General features: G+C 36.2%; 1 protein-coding gene and 1 long non-coding RNA gene across 3 annotated transcripts; one reads left to right on the top strand and one right to left on the bottom strand.

Annotated features, from left to right (window-relative positions):
- Window positions 1–2,224: 2,224 nt before the first annotated feature.
- On the bottom strand, window positions 2,225–6,115 carry LOC145167684 (cysteine-rich receptor-like protein kinase 15). 2 transcript variants are annotated; one of them, XM_079086931.1, is made up of 7 exons: window positions 5,284–6,115; window positions 4,729–4,824; window positions 4,345–4,466; window positions 4,042–4,252; window positions 3,180–3,417; window positions 2,932–3,079; window positions 2,225–2,843 (listed from the first exon to the last, which is right to left on the bottom strand). In XM_079086931.1, exons 1-7 carry the CDS (start codon window positions 6,044–6,046, stop codon window positions 2,511–2,513), a joined length of 1,911 nt encoding a protein of 636 aa, XP_078943057.1. In that variant the 5' UTR covers window positions 6,047–6,115; the 3' UTR covers window positions 2,225–2,510. The 2 variants fall into 2 exon arrangements, with proteins under 2 accessions (XP_078943057.1, XP_078943049.1); XM_079086923.1 differs by having other exon boundaries at window positions 4,729–4,851; window positions 5,284–6,114.
- A 1,824-nt stretch (window positions 6,116–7,939) lies between these two features.
- Window positions 7,940–8,498, top strand: LOC145109904 (uncharacterized). Its single transcript, XR_013709315.1, has 3 exons — window positions 7,940–8,030; window positions 8,146–8,224; window positions 8,313–8,498. It is a non-coding gene; the product is annotated as an uncharacterized LOC145109904 (long non-coding RNA).
- The last annotated feature ends 15,213 nt before the right edge of the window (window positions 8,499–23,711 follow it).

Raw genomic sequence — 23,711 nt, forward strand, 5'->3', positions numbered from 1 at the left:
TTCAACTGTTGACTTAATGTTCGTTTATTTGATAGTTTGGCATTGTGAGGTGAGTTCTTCTCACTATATCAACAGGGTCTAAGGCATCAAGGGCGACCGTTTTTGGATTGTATCCTGGTTATAGGATGATGCTATGTTTTTTGATCTGTTAGATCTGTATCCTGGTATATTGGATGATGCTACGTTTAGTGATCTGTTAGATCGGTATCCTAGTATATAGGATGATGCTATGATTGGTGATCTGTTAGGTCTGTATGACTGTCTGTACATGCTAGCTAGTGTATGATATTTATGTATTGTTTGTTATGTTGCGGGTGGGTTGAGGCTGTCCTACTTTGTGCTCTAGGCCAACAGACCCAGGGTGGCCCGGATAGACTGAAGGCCCATCGGGGCGTACCAGTCTGGCCGAAGGCCCGGAGAACGGTCGAGACAGGCTGAAGGCCCGGTAGGGCGGACCAAATATGCTGAAGGTTCTGAGAGTGGGCCAGATAGACTGAAGGCCCGGTGAGGGCAGTCAAGTCATACTGAAGACTCTATATGCATGTTGTTTGTTATGATATTGTTCTGGTTTGTATGGCGTTGGTATTTTGGGGGAACTCACAAAGCTTCGGGCTTACAGTTGTGGATTTTGTTTCAGGTACTTCGGATGATCGCGGGAAGGCGAATGTTTGATCGTGCACCTCATCACATTTTATGACTTTGATTTCTGGGATTCTCTGATATGAAACTATTTTGAAAACATTTTTTAATAACTAATGGTTTTGATGATTGAAAAAGTTTTAAATCTTCATGAATTTTATGGATGTTACATTTTATTACTTAAAAATGAAGTAGATTGTTGGGTTTTTTTGTGTTAGTTTTAAAGTATATTGTCAATCTTCGTAAAATATAGAATGCTTTAGTTTTTGAGGTTACTTTATAGTCTCTGCACATATCCAGATACTATTGATTGGATCGCAACATTTGAGAAGGTCTTAGGTGCTCGAAGGGGGCATGCAAGAGGCATTGGGCCTAAACCTCCCTCTGCAGCGGGTACAAGTGCTCCATCCTAATGGCAGTCACAGTCACAAGCGCCACAACCAACACATGTACTTATTAAATTGTTAAAGAATTTGGTAGTTTTGCTATATTGTTAAGAACTTAATGCGTTTAATTTTTGGTAGTTTGGTAGTTTTTGTAGTTTGTTAAATTGTTAACGACTTAATTCATTTGATGGTTTGATAGTTTGTTAAGTTGTTAATGACTTAATATGTTTGTGACATAATTATAGGATGTGGATGTGAATGCTTTTCTTCAAAACCCGGCGTTCGTGACGCTAATTGGAGATATCATCCGCTCGTTTAAGAACTAAATCAATAATGGGGAAAACAACAATGAGGAAGAAGAATACGTCTAGTATTTCTTGTTTTATGTTATGGGTGATGGTATTTTTGATTTATTAGATAATTTATAAATACTATATTCGATATTTATTTTTGATTTATTAGATAGTTTATGTAATGTGATATATTTGATGTTATATTTAATGTGGTATGTATTGTTTTATGTTATTTGATGTTTTATTCAACGTGGTATGTATTTATTTCTGTATTTTTATAAAATTTGTATTTTATAATATAAAACTAGTATCATATATAAATTGTTTAAAAAAAAACATTAGGGGCGACAACATTTGCGACGACATGCGCCAATTGTGACGACACCTACCTCCAGAAAGCGTTGCCGGAAAAAACTCCGACCGGTGGCCGGAATACTAATAGAGGCGATGCTAATAGCGACGACGAAGCCTTTTCGCGATGACAAGTATTAGAGACGACAATAATTGCGACGACAACTGAATATTAGCTACGAGATAATATCGGCGACGTTTTTTGTCGTCGTTATAGGTAAGGTCTTTTGTTGTGGACTGCTTCTCCACTATCGTCAAAAATACATCTTTAGGAATGGCTTGGTAGATCGTAGACGGAAGCCATTTCCATCTTATCTTTCTTGGATGACGTCCCATACTTCTTGGGCCTACATGTAGATCTTCATATTTATAGACCATCTTGGGTAATTCGTCTTTAGACAACATTAGATACTATAAGTAACTTAAGTAACCGATTCTTCTTTGTTTGCCAGAGTAGCACCAATCTGATACCAGTTATTGGGTTAAACCTCGATGAATCTTGTATTATGAACATGGGAGAAAAAATGAATACAGGAAAATAACGGAAAAGATAGATGGTTTTTCAATGCTTAATTTCTTATGCAAAATCAGAAAACGTACAAATATTTATAAAAAAAATAAAAAGACTCCTAGACTTGGTAAACAAGCAAACATCTCCTAATTATATTCAAATTCCTATTTCCTTATTATTCTGGATTATGGCTACACATGCTACCTTGATGCAATAAGCATATTACATATGGTTTAATATTAATAACAAATTTCTAAATGAGAGGTGTTCGTTTATATGAAGTTCCAGACATTAAATATGTTAACGCCTAGTTTCATCATTGTTTAGAGGTTATAAACGAGGATGTACTTCAGTAATAAGTGACGTCTCAGTTCCCCAAACAGTCGACTTACTTATACTGTTATCTGGTTCTAGCATTTTTGAAGTCATGCGTCTAGCTCTACCATGAGACACAAATGGAGGACTTTCAGGCAACGGTAAAACAACCGAGTAGCTGTTGAGCATGATGACTACAGAAGCCATTGAAGGCCTTAATTCAGCATCTTCTTGAACACACAATAAGGCAATATTGATGCAGCGTAAAACTTGGTTTTTGGAGCAAGTCTCAACAACATTTGGATCGACTATCCATAGTGGTTCTCCGTGCTTCCATTTATCCCATACCTGGAAAAGTATATTTTAAAGGCAGGTTACCAAAATAGTTAACATGAATATTAGCTATTTGTTACTATTTATTATTGATTGTACTCACATGACATAGAAGGTCCATATAACCAGATTCAAAACGTGCTGCGTTTTTCTGTCCACTAATAATCTCAAGAACCAATACACCAAAACTGAACACATCTGATCTCACAGAGAAGTTTCCATGCATTGCATACTCTGGTGACATGTATCCACTTACAAAAAAGAAACATAAATTCAAAAGCATAACTTTTATAGTAATTGTGTCATGTCATGGTCTACTATCTGTTTTAAAATGGAAGTTAGACAACTTACATAGTTCCAACAATTCTATCTGTCTTTCCTTGTGTTTGATTTCCGCAGAAAATTCTTGCCATGCCAAAATCTGAAATTTTTGGATTCATTTCTTCGTCTAACAATATATTGCTAGCTTTGAGATCCCGATGGATAATTCTTAATCTAGAATCTTCATGTAGGTACAACATCCCTTTAGAAATTCCTCCAATTATTCTATAACGTATTGACCAATCCAATTGTGCTTGTTTTGTGGAATCTGAATTATTATTATTATAAATGTGAGCTTTAAAACAAATAAATTGGTATACGACCATATTCAAGTATACAATTCAACCAAACATATAATTTAGGTTTTGGAAGCTTCCTTGTGACAAAACGGGAAATACTAATCACGTAGTGGACACGTCAGTTCCAGGTCAAATAAATATCTTATCAACTCGTTTAGTTTGTTGGTCCAAAAGTTATGATAGAATAGTTTCAGGACCACATTCTCAAAAATAAGAAAGACCGAATAATAGCTATTAAAAAAGAAATATATACGGTCTAAAACAAAGGTGCATGTGTCCAATATGCAAGTGGCATCTTATGCTAAATGGAATTTTCTAAAGTGAGTTCATAATAGCTAGTTAATTAAATGTCAAAAATACCTTCAAGACAAATATATGTATGTGATCTTTTGGTCTAACAAAAATATAACTGAATATTTTGAACATGGGTTGAAGACTTAATACTAACTGTTTGTGTTTTATTGCCTCTGTTTCACTTCGTAAAAAAAGGCCTTTGATTCAATTTAAACTTTCATGTAGATGAAAGCGGTAAATATTCATGCAACAAGAAGCTCATAAACTCTTTAATGGAAGGTGAAGGTTTCTAGGCTAACCAAATAGAAAGTAGTCAAGACTATGGTTAGGAACATATTCGTATATGAGGATCTTCTCTTCCCCTTCAAGGCAAAATCCCAAAAGTCTCACAAGATTTCTGTGTTGAAGCTTGGCGAGCAACACAACCTCATTCTTAAACTCCAATGCACCTTGTCCCGAAACTTTTGATAGTCTCTTCACAGCAATTTCATTGCCATTAGCAAGAACTCCCTATCAATACATACCAAGTGACAACAAGTAATTCAAAAGATAGTTACATTTTGTTCACTATTAAAGTAAATGAAATGATTTACATAACGTACCTTATATACTCCACCAAACCCACCTTCACCTATTTTATTATGTTTGGAGAAGTTGTTTGTAGCTGCTTCGATTGTACGCAATTCGAATTGTAGAGATTCCTCGGTTATAATTTCACTATCATCTAAAAGAACACATTTGCTATTATATTTGTCGCATGAAAATTGAAATTAACCTATAGATGCATTCATGTTGCTGGAAAATACAAATTAAAATACTCACGCACGGATGCATCCTCACAGAATTTTCTATAAAAAACATATGCTAATTTACTCATCCTAGTGTTTTTCCTAGAGAAACGTCTTTCCATATCGGTGTGTTTTCCTAGCTAGAGAAATTTCATTCCAAATCGTGTAATAGAATGTAAGTATATAATTTCTACATACCAGTTAATGTGAGAGCACGTCGTTTCTTCCTCATGAACACAAGGTACATGCACACTATCACACATAGAACACCAATCGGAGCAACAATGCCTGCAACTATATTTATTGAGATGTTATTTTTCCCTGCATGTGAAAAGTAACATATAAACTTAGAAGTTTGTCACTTTCTTCCATTGATTTCAGGAACCAAGAATACAACGTTCAAAAAAATGCGCACTTTGTTTGCAATTATCCCACTTCAACTACAAGGAAAACATTAAAGGATATAATAAAAACTAAATATAGTATAATAATAATACATATCAAAATATGAGAAACCTGCATAACCCATAAATAGTTTTTAGCGAGAAAATCATGAAACCGCACTCAGGCACTCAAATCCACAGGGAAATATATTTTGTGGCATCGGGTAAACAGGTAGTTGAACAATATTTTGAAAACCATTGATGAACAAAAAAAAAATTATTTCATCAACTACATCATATATATTCAAAAAACACTATTAGCTATATCATATATATTACTAAAAAAGGATCAACGAGTTTTCTATCAAACCTGTTGACGTTGACTCCGATGAGGTTGCTGAGAATCGGAGGAACTTATACATCTCGAATCTAACATTGCAACTCGGGGTCAAAACTCTTGCCCCTTGTTTTCCAAGACAATACTCTCCCAAACGATCAATGCTAACTTGAAAGCATCGACCACAGTCAAAACCCGATAAATCTGGTGTACACTGTACATAACCATAAACCTTTTCCTTCTTATCGTAGCTTAACTCGCTAAATGCAAACTTCTTTTTTGGATCAGTTGAAGCCTCGGTTGCCAATCTGCTCATGAAAACCCTAGCAGCTTCCCAAAACCGACTTTGCTCTGATAACTGTTCAGAAATATTAATCTTGTTGCACTCAGGCACAAAAGTAGCTGGATCCATCATCGACAACATTGAATAATCGGCATAGTGTAACATGCAGTCATCCTTCCAATAAACTGCATGTTTTGATGATGGGCATGTCTTAATGATATCTTGACGGGCTTCAAGCAAGCAGTTACGACAGTCATTTGGGAGAACATCCTCCCGACAAAGGTAGACACCATATACGATGTCTGGATGGCTACTTCCAGCAGTATGATATGCGAATTTGCTTTCATTGACTGTGTTATCAGCAAGTGAATCTAGAACTTGGATGAGATTTATATAATAAGTGGTGTTTGTGAAACGGGTTGTGTTGTGGCCACAATATTGTGTATTAAATTCAGCTGCTGTGGCTATCGATATTACAAAAGGTAGCCAAAGCAAATGAAGGGAAAGAAGCATATTTTTTGAGGCGCGATGGAAGGTTTTATGTTCCTTTTGGCGTTCTTAATTTTCTTTTTGTTATGCGTAGGACAAAGGGGATGAATGGTGTGCTAACATTCACTTGGTCAAAGGTGGTCCTAACTTTCTTTTAGACAAAGTTACATAAAAGGTCCTTGTGTACACCTGCAAGTTCTTTTAAATAATTTTTAAAATGGTCGGTCCATTTGCGAACTGGATTTGACATGCACAATATGAAGAATGACAATCGACAAGATCAATGTAACGTTTATACCCAATATATAAATCATGAGAAGTAAAACAAAATCAGTAGGAACGTTCATTTGCTCGACTACATAAGCAAATTTAACTAATCTACCCTCTAAACAGTAAAGATCATACAAATAAGATGTAACGTCCAAAAAACTCATAATAAAATTTTCATTTCCAAAATAATAAACCTTACAATGGAGTCATACCAAAATAATTCAATGTGAATATATCATTAAAACATCAGAGCAAGAATGACGAATAACCAATGCGGAAACTTTGAGGGAGGTTGTGCAGTCATGTCGGACGCTTCCCTTTGGAACTGAAATTACCTGAAATAATAGACATAAAACCATAAAAAAAAAAAAAAAAACTTACTGAGTTCCCAAAATATCATATAGCATACATAGAATAGAGAATGTTATGTACTAACTATAATCATACAATTACTATCATGCCATGAGCCGTATCATGGTCTTTCTTGGTAAGCCGGGGGCAAAAAACTCAGGTATTACAAATAAGTACCAAGAGCCACCTCCTAGTCTTCCATGCAAACATCACAAATACAACTATTATCTTATATATATATGGACAAATGACTTAAAAGCCCAAGGAAGTTTCCAAACCATTCAAAAAACCACAATCATATTTTGTTTGTTAAAAAAAAACTCAACGAACTTAACATTTTGTGTAAAAAATCCAACAAAGTTCCAAACCGTTCAAAAAATCTCAATTTTGTTTTGTTTATGTTCGTTGGATTTTTATTGAACAGTCAAAATATGATTGGAGTTTTTTAAACGTTTTGGAAACTTCGTTGGTCTAACAAGTCATTTTCCCGATAGGGTAATAAGCCACGTCATCTATTTCTATTATTTGACTTTCAGGAAAGTGTAACTTAGTTGGGCTTTTTAGATTAAATGTTAAATTTGTTGGGTTTTTCTGAACAGACAAAACATAATTGAAGTTTTTTGAACGGTTTGGAAACTTCGTTGGGCTCGTAAGTCATTTTCCCATATATATATATATATATATATATATATATATATATATATATATATATATATATAATATTAGATATCTCTTAAAAGTTTTAAGAGGTACAACTACTGTAACATTAAATACTTACTTTCCCCTTTGTCGACACACTACAAGAATAAGCATCTATAGGGACGAGGTCTATAGGGACGACATTTGTCGTCGCTATTGGCTACCTATAGGGACGACATGTCATTGCCATAGAGTTGACGATTTTTTTTTTTACTTTTGAGGCTACAACGACTTCTCGTCGCAGTGTGTTAAGCGGGAATATATGTGGATTCAGCGCGCCCTTCACGGAAATAAAGCTCGGACGTGGAGAACTATAGGGACAACTTGTCGTCCCCATAGATTACTATTCCCAACATTAGGAGAGCATCCCCTTCGTTTCATTCATGCACACTCAATCCTCAGTATCTCTCTCTCTCGATCGATCGATCGACAATTCACCCCTGGCGACTTCCTCACCTGCCACTCCCGGCAAATCTTCTTACTAACTCACGATCCTCATGTTAGTTGTGGAAGACCGCCGACGATTACCTTCAACGCCGACGATTCTAACTACCAGCTTCATTTTCACCTCCTGTTACAAATTCTAAATAATACAAGCCCCACTCCGGTGACCTAGGTTAGTGTTCAATTATTGGGAGCCTCTTCATTTCATCCTCTACAAATCAGGCTTTCAGACTTGGGAGTACAGGTATTCTCCATTCATTTCAGACATTCGTAATGATTCTGTAAACGTGGAACAGTTGTGAATTTACATTTAATTCAAATGAAGAGTATGCCTTTTGATTTTATGTTTTTGTTTACAGGTACTCTGATTTTATAGTCAATGAAGTGGATTTGGATGGAAATGTTGTTCATTTGACTTCCTTAGATGCACCAATGGAGGTCTGGTACCATCTCTTATCATCTAATTCACGATCATTTCCATTCATCCTTACATTTGAGTTTAACGATCTACATTTTTTCGATTCAGACAACAGAGGAACATGAATCAAAGACTACAAATCAACCAAATGGTAACCATTGTAGTGAAATTGAATCGTTTAGAGCCCTAGTTGGTGACTCTGATGCCAACTCCCTGAAGGAGTTTATAGATAAGATAAATTCAAATGATGAAGATGGAGTTATAGTTACCAATACCTCCATTGTTCTTTCTCCAAGTTCTGATAAAGTTCATCTCACAATAGGAATCTCTTGTCTCAATGTTTCTTTTAATCAACTATAGCTAATCAATAGTATGTGTATGTGTAATTTACTAATAATTTGCTCCCTTTAGGTAGTTCATAATTTTTTTAAAGAGAAACTCAAGTTCTTGGTTACAGATACAGTAGATGGACTTGAATCCTCATCAAATGCATATATGTGAGATTGAATTCAGGGGGGAATAATGAAAGAGGCAGAGGTAATAAGAAGAGGAAAGGAAGAGATGAGACTCCTTATGACAGTAGAGGTTCAGATCGTTGGCCTGAGCATCTTGGAAAGTTCCTCAAGTAGTATCTATTATAGCAACATACTTTCATATATTTGTTTATTATATCATCTTATTTCCTTTCATTAATGACAATGTTTTACTTTTGAAGCTTTATATTCTTTATTAATGACAAATTTTTTAAATATTCATCTCTAGATTTCACCTTTGTAAGGAAAACAAGGATACACAAGAGGCATTAGGGGTGATTGGAAAGATGCTTGGCATTCAGGTTATTGTACTTACACATCATTCTGAGTAATTCAATCGAATTGGTATTTTTTTTTTTATAGGAGACTAAATGTGCTTTTATGCAATAATGTTTCACATTCTTCCCAATTTATACAACAAAGTGGATTTTTATATGAAATATGCAATGACATTTCTTTTAAGACCTAAAGATGCAATATTTTACCTGATTATTAATTTTACTTTTTACAGCCTAGGGCATTTGGATTTTCTGGTACAAAAGATAAACGTGCTGTAACAACTCAAAGGGTAAATATTCTTTTTGTATCAACCATATTAATTTACACAAAAATGATAACTTATACATTGCAAGTGTTTTACGTTTGAGTTGTTACAGCACGCTTATCGTCCTCTTCCTCCAAAGATGCAAGTGTTATACATTTTCTCTCTATCTATGAAGTCTAACATTTTGGCATACTTGAAATCTCAGGTCATTGTATTTAAACAGCGTGTAAACAAGGTGGCTAATCTAAATAAAAGATTAATTGGAATTAAAGTTGGCGACTTTTCGTAAGTGCACTGAATTTTTTTTTATTTGTTTATTTTTGTTTATAAACAGCGTGCAAACAAAGTGGCTAATCTAAATATGTCTATTTTGGAAGGAGGTACAGAAGGATCACTGCCAACATCGCGTAGAAGATCTCTATATACATTGTCAATCTCCATGATAAGCATCTCTTTTAAAGCTTTTGGTATTGTCCCACTTGTCCTACTGGCTAAGGCGGCACTTTCTAATATGGTAAGAATTTGTCTATAAATAACTAAAATATCATTTTTACCCTTGTGTAAAGTATAAAACTTTATGGTGTCATGCAACTTGATCTGTACCTGTGTTTGGTTGATGATTGCAAGTTGACCATTAGAGATGGATCAGATCAGATTCAGATTAAGGTTGGTTCTAAAGAGAATAATAAGGCTGCACAGAAATCCCTGTCAGCAGAATCACTGGCTGCTGCAGTTGTGAAACACTTGGAAACTGTCGCAGGGGTAAACCTGTCATTTTATTTACTTGTGGATTAACTTAAACATTGCAAGTGTATATATTGACTCAGAATGTGTTTATATGTGCAGACTGAAATAACTTCCATTAAGGAAGAGTTGATTCACAAATTTGTGCCTGATGATGATGTATGTCCTACGAAATATGGGTTGGCTGATATCTTACAAAATAAGGGTCGCTTCAAAGATGATGTAAATCAAATCCTCTTGAAAATTTATAATTTTGCTTTTTTATTTTTTTAAACCGTTTTACATATGATGTGTTGATTTCTGTAGGTTGCTCCACTCTTTTCACTTGATGATGATACCACTAAAGCAGATTCAGAAACGGCTTTTGATATGGACCTCTGGAGTGTCGATCAATTGTTACACTCAGTAAGACTTTTTAGTTATTCTAGTTTATAAGAACGATTATGATTATGATTATATGATCATAATTATTTATTTAAATCTTGTGTAGGTGATGGAATCTGCACAAGTCGGTAGAATGTTAGTATGCAATGCACCCAATATGTCTTTCTTAGAAATGACAAATCACTGTGAGAAGCAAACAAAAATGTCCACGATGATGAGCATGAACCAGAGGCAAAACAATGGTGACACAAACAATCAATTAGTATATATATATATATATATATATATATATATATATATATATATATATATATATATTAGTTTGATATGCGGCTTAATTTTTTTTTTAATATTTTATTTAGCAAGCTGGCGATGGTTTGAATGAACACAATCTTTTAACATGTGAATATGTTTGATTTTGTAATTTGTATTTAGTTATGTCAATGAAGGTCTTCTTCTTGGTAAACTCCATGGAAATCAATTCACAATCACACTAAGGTTTGATAAGGCTGCATTTGTTAGATAGGTATTTTCAATGATGAGGATGATGAGGGGCATATATGTCTTTTGCATCTTTTTAGGGGGGTGGTTGCAGATTCGGAAGATACTGTAAAAGCAGCAGCAGATGCTTTAGGAAAACATGGATTTGTAAACTACTTTGGTATGCAGGTAATAAGTTCTCACTCAGATGAATTAATTTATTTAAAAAAAAAAAGAAAAGAGGAGACTCACCTGAATCATAAAGCCTGAATCATACAATTTTCGGGAGCCATATCCAGGTCTTTCATTCAGTTGTCAGGGGTCACCACCTTTCTTCTTACATAATATAATCCAGGCGTCTGCATTGGTGCCTTCGCCTACAAGAACAATGAGGAGACTCACCTGAATCATAAAGCCGACTAAAACCCAGCTCAATGTTGTGCCGACCACATCTAACAGCTCTCACCGCCAAAAGATGAGTGCTAGACACCTCCTAACAATCTACACAAGGTAAACCTTAAGTCTACCTTCTAAAAATATAAATTTGACCAAAAGTCAACTTTCAAAGTCAAAGTCAACATCCGAAAATGTCTACTATCAAGACTCACATCATGACCAACCCTTCATCATGTCGTAAGAGTATAGTCGGTACGATTCCAACTCATCTCGACCCAAGTCAACTAACTCAATCATGGTAAAACATTTGAGCTAATCTCACGATGTGAATAGCCTTCTGTCACATCATGAGCATCGATATGCTTAACAGAAGACGATGTCTTCCAGTCTTACGTCGTTAGACCTCATGTCTTACGTCGTGACGACAATCTGAAGCTTAATGCAATGATTTATGCCCTTAATCCATTAGGCCTTTCACTCTAGCTTTTCTATATGGTCTTATAAATCCAAAATCCATTATGTCCGATACATGTTTAGATCTCATTTGGATCAAAAATGTAGAAAATGTCACCAAGCTCTCGTGCAAGGATTCAAAACGTGACCACTAACTTGATTTGAACTTCATAACATTCTAAGTAGCCTTGTATCCCATAAAGTTACCAACTTTATGGTTTTATTTCATTTACACTTGCTCAACAAGGAGAAAGGTGGGACAGAACATAGATAGAGCCATGTACAACAATAAAGGTGGAAGCTTTGACACTTACAAAGGTCTAAAAAGAATAGGAGATGATGATGATGATGATGATGTTTCCTTGAAAGCTTCACCAATAGAACAACTTCTTCTCCTTCTCTTCTTCTCCAAGCCAATAAATGTTCTAAAAGACCAAGAATCTTCAAATGGGTTAGGGTTAGGGTTTTCTAAGGGAAAAAGGGGTTGGAGGCTGATAATGAACCCTAAAATTGGTTTAGATGGGTTTATATATGAAGGAAACCCTAAAAGATCATGGGTTTAGGCTGCAACTGATCTCACGTCGTGAGACCTTATATCTCACGTCGTGAGAATTATTCCAACATGCTTCTTCATATTTTTTGTCATGTCGTGACCACTCAACGGTCATGTTGTGACACTTGATTTTACCCCAAAACATTGCCCTTAACTCATTAAAACCCTAAATCGATACATCCTTGAAAACGGGTGTTACAACTCTCCACCACTTACTTTAGATTTCGTCCACGAAATCTTTCCCTACTACTCCTTATGCTACACCAGTCGATCCTGCCCGTACCTTGTCCTACTAACCTTAACAAGTGAAGAGTAACCATCACTATTCTTCCCAACATCCTAAACCTGACACCATGTCTGACTTCCAGAGAAACAAAATCATTCCCACACAACCATATTAACCGTATTCTGCAACCCGAATCGAACAAACCTATTCGACCCTAATTTATCCCATAAATACCGGAGAAACATAACACTTGAGCATCTGCTGATACCGATAACCCTGCTCCCGAAACAAGGACAACCCTTAGAATGAGTCTTAATCATTAGTTCCATACCAACATAAGGTTACACTCTACTATCCATCATTCGTATTTTGATCTATCCGAGATCTCCCGGGTTCCGTGCTAGTCTACCAATAGCTGATGTACTAGATTTCCTACCGGTTGCCGTAGCTGATTGCTTTACGCACGACTGTACCATTAGTCTCCAACGAAGAGACTTTCTAATAGAAGCTATCCTAGAATGTTTGCCAATATGGCTCCAACAGCCTTCCTGCTCCAAAAAAGGACAAAATAACCAACCCTCACATGAACATTAGAAAATCTAATTCGCTCTAGATGAATGTCACCGGCTCAACCGAAGTCTTACGTCACATTCAACCCAAAATCAGCCTATAACCTTCCTCAATCACATGAATGTTGTGAACCTACCAAAGACTCACCACCCTTCCTGGAATGGTCTAACTCTATCTAGTGAAGGCTATGAGCCAAATCGTAGATTTATAACACTCTGACAACTGCTCATTGACTTGGTGAATGCTACTGGCTACACCGCAATCTTATAACACTTCCACACTGCCTATCAGCCTAGTGAATGCTACAGACCACCCCACAGTCTTACAACACTCCTATCACCGACTGGCAACCTAGTGAATGCTACGGGTCACCCTATAGTCATACAACATTCATATCATTGCCTACCACCCTACAGTCTTACAACACTCCTATCACTATAATGCTCCTAGACCATGGTCTTGCCAATAATCCATGACAAAACTTAGTCACGAATTAAATACATGCAGGAACACCAATCTCTGAAATCCCTAATAGGCGTTCAGATCTTGCTTCGAACTTTAAGGCCTTAATCAAACAAGAACAGGCAGATAGATATTAACACAACCCTCAACATGAGGCTAGCCACAAACCCAGAATACACGACTATTGACGCTTCATGTCCTCGGAATATATAACCTGATTTCCCACTCTCATGTATCTAATTACAACTGCCCAACGAACACTATCACTTGGATAAAATTATGGCTCATCTCATGGTCAAGATTGGAGATCCTTTGTTATTGGCAAGCCATTCCAAGTAGACTCGCATTGGGAATATTTCTATTAGACCCAAGTGATTCTACCCCACCTGGAATCATCTAAGCCTTGTCAATCTGGTGCCTAATCGAATTCCCAAGCCACCTACAATTTCATCACTTCAAGCTGTTGACAACTTGAGCTCACTAGAACTAGCATTCCATGACCAACCGACCTAGTGTACACATATCCCAAGAAACCGGATGAATGCACCCCAGTAACTCAATGAAAACTTGATATCTCCAAACACCTTCCACTAATACAATTTCCTAATCTTCCAACGAATTTAATGGATAAAGTAGTATGAATAATTGAACCATAAAAAAGGTAGATAACTTATCCGACGACTTTCTTACTATGGAGAAATTCCAATGCAAGCCTGCAATCAATCACCCTGAAGATATGAATTGACAACTGGCGACCTTACACTCAAAATCTGACCAATCTTTCCTCCCATCGCCGCCACAGTAGATCCCTACGAGTCCTATATTTAATTCTGACACATTCACTATGCGACTTCTTCGGAAACCTTGCTGAACTACCAAAAATAAAATTAGTTGCTGGTTCTCCAAGCTGAACACTTAGTTTCCTCCCTCTTAAGGCTTGTTTTGTTGTTGTTCGATGTCTCCCACATCGAAGCCCTAAACAGGCCCACTCAAATAAGCTCTAAGCATGACTATCAATATGAAAAATAGCATATGAAGATTCTTGAATTATAATAACTAGACCGTTATAGGGAAATTGTGATATCTAGGTGGATAATTAAATAAACCGAACATAGCGTCTCGCATACACAATTATACAATCATAAGCACAAATAAGAAAATGAGGATGATGGAATTGAATACAATGTATACCTGTGACGTCACCTGATGGAACTCAGATCTCCTCTGTCAGGAAATGAAACACTCGGCTCCTCACCATTAGAGCCTCAACTCTACCCTCTCGGCCATCTATAATTCTCAGAGTGGTTGCACTTGGAGCCCGCACTGCTCTACCTGACAATCCTGAACAGTCGGTTTCTTGTAGCCCACTTAGTTGTAGTGGAAAGATATCAGACTCAATCCCTAGGCGTAGTCCTTGATGACATGACCAATCCCATCATACTTATAACAATCCATAGCCCTAGATCGACATACACCATCATGTTGTTTCCTGCATGTACCAAAATGACCACGATCCTGCTAGCCCCTCAATCGGTGTTAGGTTTTATGTTTTTTTTGTGTATTTAGTTGTATTGCAAAAACAATTATGTTACGATTCACATGTTTGGTTTGTAAATGAGAAAGGTGTGTTCACAATTGTATTGTTTTACTTAGGTTCGTAGTATGTTTCTTTGATACTTGTGTTGATCCTAGGTGTCCTGACTTCATTGGTAAGATGCCTTTCTAGCTTTCTGATTTGCAGGTATAAATAGAAAGTTAGTTAGAGAGATAGATAGAGAGAGAGAGAGAGAGAGTAGCTTTTGAATGAGTCTTACACCTTTGTAATTACATTTCTTTACTCTTAAATCAAATCAAGATCTTATTTACGTCTTCTTTTCTACTTGATTGCGTATTTCATTTTTGCTGATTTCATTCTCATTGAATCTAAATGGTGTAATAAGTGGTATGAGAGCAGGAATATATTTGAGTTCTTTTTCAAATCTGTTCATTCGATTTGGTTCGATCGGGTGATTTGTTTGATTGTATCATTATTCATTTGTTCTTAGATCTATTCCGCAATTTTACAATTTGTTTGCATTTCTGATCTAAGATTCAGTTTTCTGAATTCATTTCTTTGATTTGACTCCACTTGGAGTTTGATACTTCTGAATTTGTTGGATCACCGGCTTTCGATAAGGAATCATTCCTTCAAACAAATCACAAGAACACAACTTTTCCTTCTTCATAAGAATCAACTTGAACTCCTTTTTCTTGAACGTCATGAATATCCGGGTAAGAAGCAAGAACACTATCACCATATTTGCAATCATCAAGACGAATTCTTTAATTATTTCATCATCTTTCTTCTTCTTCTTTATTTCATGATAAGTTGTTACCAAACAATCAAGCAACACTTTATGATGATCATGATCAATAGGATAGCCATTGAACTTTCCACATTCACATTTATCCTTAGAAATGAGTAAATTTCGTTTCAAATACCCGGTTACAAAACAATGGAGAATTCCTTCAAAATTGAATTTCCATGGAAAACCCTCTATAGAGAGAGAAAGTGATTTTGAATGGGTTTTCTAGAGAGAGAAAGTAAAAATCACTTGAATTCTAGTGAAGAGAATTTTATGAATAGAAAGAATGAAAAATTTGATTTCTAGAATCCAAAAAATCTCTAAATCACGAAGACCAAAGATCAAAAAATGAATCACCGAATCTAGATTGCCACCATGGATCAATTCTTGATTCAATCAAGAATACCTACTTTGATACCAATTGTAGTGGTGTTGATTATGATGGCATGTGTGGAATAAGAAAAGATCTAGTGAATCATCATACAAATTCAAGAACACATGGAGTACATAAATCTTTTAAGCTCTCATTAGTATGAATTAGAAAGAGTACAAATGGGTATGCTAGTTTCTATCTCTAAAACTAATGCTCTCCAAATAGTTCCTTCATTACATAATGGGAGTCACTCACTTCCTATTTATAGGAAAGACTCACCCACTTACGTATACAAGAGGGTAAGCCTAACACTCCACATCCAAGTGTGACTTTGCACCCTAACAAAATCGTTCAAATAGTAACAAAGTTAAAGTTGATAAAGAGAAAATCATTTATAATGATGATCTTATGTTGAAACAAAAGAACATGAATTTAAAAATGAAGAAAAGAAGTTCTTGAAAAGATTCAACCAATTCACAAAAGAGTTCTTAATAGAACAACATTTACTGAGATAAATCTTTGTGATAAAAGGAAGAGAGTTTTAAAAAATATTAAAAATATGAATAATGTTTTGTAAAGAAGTCATTTTGGGTTGATAAGACTATGATTTTTCCTATTGTTAAATCTAAAACATATTTCTCACATGGGCCCAAGATGGTTTAGGTTCCTAAATAGGTTTAGTTTCGCAGGTGATTCTTGAAAAGAGTTTGATTTACAATGGTATATTAATAGCGACTGTTCTCGTAATATGAATGGGATAAAATCATAGTTGCGAGAGTTTTGAAGTTTGCAAGATGCATGCAAAATCAAATATGCAAACAATACGACTGGAGAAATAAAAGGATATCGGATGATCACAAATGGAGAATTAACTATTCATAAGGTTCCTTATGTTGAAGGTTTGTAACATAATCTAGTTATTGTTTCTCAATTAGTTGTAGGATCAGATTTGAAAGTTACTTTTGACGAGGAAGGATTAGAAATCATTCATAGACAATAAAAACCATATTGAAATCGAAAAGAAAAGGTGAAATGTATCATCTCGACATTTTCTTCTCTACGAACTTGGTTTAGGCTGAATTCTTTGAATTCAGAGGCTAATTTTTTGAGGATTTGGAGGTATAGTGCTAGTCTTTCTCCTTTTACTGCATTGGATCAATTAAAATGGTTAGTTATTAATAAGAAGTCGACATATACCTGTTAACACGCTGTCGCGCACGTATTAAACAAATAAATTTATCACTGCTGGTTGCACTAAAAATATAGCATAGGGAAGCAGGGTCGAATCCTCAAGGACACAGCCTAAAAGTCAATGCCTTTTTGCATCAGGCACATCTAGTCAAGAAACAGAGTATAAAAGGGGGATTTTTGATTAAAACTAATAACTAGAAATGCAGTGATAATAAAGTAAACGAAAATCAATAATAAAAATGGTTTCAGCTCTGCTGTTACTTTCCTAATCATGCAACCGATCCAGATCTGATTATTTGAGATGCATTCTATCTAAGCTGGTACTGAGAAAAACTAACAAGCTCTAGTAATTTCTCTTTTACCTTATTTAGTTAACCAAAACAAGCTCTTCAATTAACCATAACTTTTTACTGTCTAATCAAACAAGCTCTTAATTAAGATCAGAAAAGTTGCATTAAGTTCTTTGTAAAATTCCCAGCAATACCCAATACTTCTCACAAGCTCGGAAGCATAAATCTATGATTTTTACAGTTTACAATAAAGTCAAATCCCAAACACGGAACCGATTTATTACTTGTTACTTATTACCAATTAATTAGAACAATTACAGATTCTATTAACTGATTAAATGGAATGATAAAACCCTAGCTAGGTGATCAGACTAACAAGAATTCAAATCAAACATTCATTAAGCTCAAAACTGAAGAATCTAGATAGAAACACAAATCGAAAACCAGATCTAATGATCAATCACATGAAAAGTAATTGTCTTTGAAAAACTGAAAACTAGGGTTTACCCAGACATGGCTAAAATCTGATCTAAAACAATAAAAAGAAACATTAAACTACTAAATCTTACTAAACTAAACGTAGGAGATGATCCACAGTCTTCAGATCTTCAGAAATTGATGAAATCGGATAAGAAACACCTCCAAAATCGTATTTTCGTCATCTGGAAGCTCTGGAATCGCAAACTTAGGTTACATGAATGCTATCAGGGTCTATTTATACGTCCAGCAGCAAAAACGGCACACCTGCGATCGCATGTACACAACCTGCGATCGCAGGTTTTGAAATAAACGCGTCTGGTGCCTTTTTAATGAAGTAGGATGCTATTTTGACACTTTTTGGCCAACCTGCGATCGCATGTACACAAACTACGATCGCAGGTATTGAGTTTTCACTCCCGGATGAATTTTGGGCACAAAAGAACCTCGAAGGCAACCTGCGATCAAACCTGCGATCGCAAAAAGGGTCACCTGCGATCGCAAGGAGACAACCTGCGATCGCCGGTTGCGCCTATGACGTCCGAAATTTCGTCTACTTTTCAGATCATTTTGAATCGCTTCAATCGGATTTACGGTTCTCGAGATATGGTCAAAATACTGACAGGGGGTCAAAGCTGCCAGCAACATCCTTTAACTTTCGATTGCATATTCTATCTTCGTGTGATCAATTCAATCGAATGTTTCTTGACCAAAGCATCTTCCAAACATTCCTCAACATACTCCATAAGTCCGAAGCTCCATTTTAAGCTCCAAACACGCATCCAACTGTTCCCAAAGCATTGCTCCACTCGAACTATCTGAAATTGACATAAAAACATGAGCAGTACGAGAATTCTAACGAAAGACATGAGCTGAACATTATTTATCTAAATGACATGCAAATGTACAAAATATGATGCTAAAATGATGATAAAAACTACCCTATAAGATGCATAAAATGGCATCTAACAATAACTGAAGATCCTTGGCTAGTTATAGTCACATGATTTGTGCTATGTATTCATCTTTAATATTGGTTGCATCGAACTCATAAATGACTGCATAGGGTAGGATGCCCCTTGTGAATAACATCGAACATTAGTATGACCCCTAATCTGGTTCCTCTTTGGTTTGATGATCCATTTGTGAATAGCATCCATCTTCCTTTGTTTTATTTTTTCTAGGAATCGTTTAGTTTCTATGTCTACTTCAGCTCGTAGATCATTACTGAAATTAACCACAAAGTCTGCTACTTCTTGGGATTTTATCGCGGATCTTGGCTCATACTTGATGTCGTATGTGCTTAGTTTTAACGATCACTTTTCCATCGTTCCTGACATTTCTGGTTTTCTCATAAAATTCTTAATAGTGTAGTTAGTCTTTATGTTTATAGGATGTGTTTCAAAGTAGTATCTTAATTTTGTGGATGTAGTTACTAGTCCAAGTATTAGTTTTTCAAGGTGAAAGTACCTATTGTTTGGATCGAAGAGACTTTTAATGACATAGTAGATGGGATGTTGATCCCCGTTAATATCCTTATCTTAGACTGTACTTACCACATTTGAGGAAACTGAAAGGTAGACAAGAAGTGTTTCCCTATCTAATGGTTTTACCAATAGGGGTGTTGAACTTGGGTATTTCTTAGTTTCTTGGAAAGCATCTTGAGATGAATCTGTTTAAAGCTACCACTCTTCATGTTAATCTTTGAATATCCTTTGTCGAGGATGGGGTTCTTAGATCTATGATTGCTTTGATTTTCTTAGGATTTCTTTGATTCCTCTTATGTACCCAAGGAACTTGTGTGATCTCTGTCGAAAGTGACACTTGGCGGGGTTGTGCTTCATATCATACTCATCTAGTATGTCAAAGGCTTCTTCAATATCCTTGAGATGGTCTTTAATTTCTTCGATTTGACCACCATGTCATTAATGTAGACTTCCATAGTGTCCCCCAGTTTCTCCTAGAACAGCTTGTTTACTAGCCTTTGATGTGTTGCACCTGTATTTTTAAGACCAAATGGCATGGTAGTATAACAATATATTTATATCCTCTTGGTCAGATGGTTCCATTTGGATTTGTTGGAACCTTGCTGATACATCCACGAATGTTAGTAGCTCCTGACCAGTTGTGGCGTCTATTATGGAGTCTATGTGTAGTAGAGGGAAAGGCTCCTTGGGAGAAGCCTTGTTGAGGTCCGTATAATCCACACACTCTCTGTTTTCCATTCTTCTTTTGTACTACCACCATGTTGGCTTGCCACCTTGGGAACGTCACTTCCTTGATCATTCTTGTTTTAAGAATTTTTTCTACTTCTTCTTGTATGATTTGTTTTCTCTCTGGTGCGAACTTCCTTCTCTTTTGGTATATTGGTCTAAATGAAGGATCAGTATTAAGTTTATGGGTTGTTATATTTTTATCTATAACAGTCATGTCCTCATTCTTCCATGCAAATATCTTGCTTCTAGCTTTGAGGAACTTTATTAGTTCTTGTTCGATTGGTTCTGGTATTGAGGATCCTATGAGAACTTTGGATCAAGATCCTCAAGCCTCAGGATAATTCCTTTATATATTGCTCTCTTGTTCTTGGCTTGTCTTGTGCTCACTGATTTAACTTCTATGATTGTCATGGTATTGTTGTCGATTTCATCTAGGTCTTGTAATACTCTTTGGATTCTCGTTGATCACATGTGATCATCACCGTCACCTACGGGGGGGGGGGGGAATCTTCACATATTGATGGTATGTTTATGGGACTACCTTCATGTCGTGAATCCATGGTCTACGTCGTACAACGTTATAAGAGGATAATGTATCTATTACATAAAAACGTTGCATACATTTTACCCCCTCAATGTAGATAGGTAGCTTTATTTCGCAGACTATATGTTTTGCTTCGCCACTGAATCCTCTTAATACTGAGGATCTTTTGGTTACTTCGGACCTTGTGATGTTCATTCTTTTCAAAGCTTCCAAGAGTATATTGTTGACTGAGGATCCTCCACTGACAAGGATCCTTCTGAAGAAAATGTTGGCAATGTAAAGAGTGATCAACAATCCGTCGTGGTGAGGATCCTAGATGTCATGTCCATCTTCTTCGTCGAAGGTGATCTCCTTCTCTTTTGTTATCAACATATTCTTCCATGACCTTTTTTTCAGTTTTTGACACCTTGACATGCCTTTTTGCTGCAGAATAAGAGGTACCACAAATGTCAGATCCTCCGTTGATCACATTGATTACCTTGGCATCAACAGGAGGGGATCTTGGCTTATCGAGAATCTTCTGAGGATCCTGATCTTTCTGTTTGGATTTTTCCTTTTTTCTTCCAAGGATATCTTTAAGGTATCCTTTAATTAAGAGGTAGACGATCTCCTAACTGAGAGCTATGCAATCCTTCATGATATGACCAAAGTCTTCATGGTACGCAGACCATTTGGATTTATCTTTCCAAGTGGTAGATTTTTCTCCCTTCCATGGCCATCTTGCTTTGTCACCAAGATCCTGCATTGCAAATATTTTACCTAAAATATCCACAGAAAAGCAATAGTCAGTAATATTAGGAAATTCTTCTTCGTCTCCTTCATTTTCAAGGGCGTTAACCCTATGATGATCAGGTTTTGAATATGGTTTTAATTTGTAGGATCTTTATGGTGATGAGTTGGCATTCCTTGTAGGTTGCTCCTTTTTTAGATCTCCTTGTCCTCTTCGAGCCTTATGAATCTTAATGCTCTGCTTCGGACCTCATCCATTCTCCTGCATTGGGTCATTACAAGGTCTTCGTAGAAAGGATATTCCTTCTTTAAGCCCATTTAGAAGGCTTCAACCGTAGTCGTCATATCGATATTGGGGATACTTAGAGCTTCCCTACCAAACTTGTTTACAAAAGTCCTAAGGTATTCCTTAGGATCGTGAACCAGTCGCTAAAGATCACTAGTGAACTTCTCGAATGCTCTACTACAATATTTTTTTTTAAATAAATTAACTAAGTGAGTAAATGAAGTAATAGATTAACGATGAACGTCAAGAACACATTTTAAGGGTGATCCTGTAAGGGTCGAATCAAAACACTTGCATATGCAAGCTTCCTTTAAGTGTTTCAGAATGGGGATGATCTCTATTCTTTCCCTATAATGTGCGACATGCTCCTCAGAATCTGTGGTGCCATCGTAAGGCTTCATGTTGGGCGTTTGGAAGAGCTTTGGGACCCCGGTTTCAGCGATCGCAGGAGAGAATCTCGAGAACCTATGGCTTGTAAGGTATACTTCTGGTATAGGTTTAACTACTCTAGGAACGCTCGAGATCATTTGTCTTAATTGCTGAAGTTCCTTAGCCATGATCGGGCTTAAACATGTAACAAGGTCCATAGAGTTAGTAGTAAAGATATTATTGTTGACGAATTTACTAGGATCCTTGTTATTAGGAGTAACGAAGGTTTTGCCAGGATCATGGGTTGTATCGGCTTGCTCCCTTTGAGTTGCGCCCTAACCAGGAACAGAGCCTGATGTTGAGGATCCTATCTTGCAGCAATTTGCTAAGGATCTCGTGTTATCAAAGTTCAGGATCTTGGACTGCAAGATCTCTACCCTCATTCTTCCCACGTCCATGTGTATTGTCCTATTATCCTCGTATTGTTGAGTGACTTTTCGTTCCAACCATTTCATTATAGTGAAGATTTCATTATTGGAAATCAGCACAGGAGGATCCTGAAGTCCTTGGGTAGCGACCGGAGATTTGTTCTTCTTCGGTGCCTCGGAGGCTTTCTTGGAAGGTCCCCCGGGGCTGTATGAAGGTTTTTATAGGAATTGGGAGGAATGGAGGATGAAAATATGGCTGGTTGTGTAGACATGATTTTCCGAAAGGTTTTGAATACCACGACCCCACGGTGAGTACCAAATTGTTTTGGTAAAATATAAACTAAACATAATTTAACCAAATTGTATGAGAGGCTATGATGTTCATGATAAATGAAGTAAGAAATGATAATATAAGTGACACAAGTGAGTTACAAGGAAAGCCCTTGATCCTTTATAGGGTGTCCGATATAAAACCTTAGGAGGTGATAATGATCACCTACCTTGATGATTTTATTATTATCAAATGTTCAATAAGAGATGAATGTGTAAATGTAAGTACAAGTATCATAAATGAGCTTAGTGTTTCCCTAGTGTGCTAATTACATATGTTATTTATAGTCTAATGTTAATAACAAAAAGTCTGATAATTCCAGGATCCTCCAGAATCAACATACGAACGTTATTTAACTTGGTATTTTGGGTCTTTTGCCAGGCTGAGATGACTCTCCGTTGAGAATTGTTGATTCGTTTTGCACATGTGAGATAAATAAAGAAAATATAGTCGTTAAAAGTGTTAGAAATACTAGTGGTAATAGTTAGGATTCTGTGATATGTTTAAGAATCCCGAAGCTTCAGGAATATTTTAGGATCCTGAATATGAGTCAAGGATACTGACCGTAACACAATATAACTGG

Source organism: Lactuca virosa, chromosome 1 (genome assembly GCF_052849685.1).
Source record: "Lactuca virosa cultivar CGN04683 chromosome 1, Lactuca_virosa_CGN04683_v6, whole genome shotgun sequence".
NCBI classification, from domain to species: domain Eukaryota; kingdom Viridiplantae; phylum Streptophyta; class Magnoliopsida; order Asterales; family Asteraceae; genus Lactuca; species Lactuca virosa.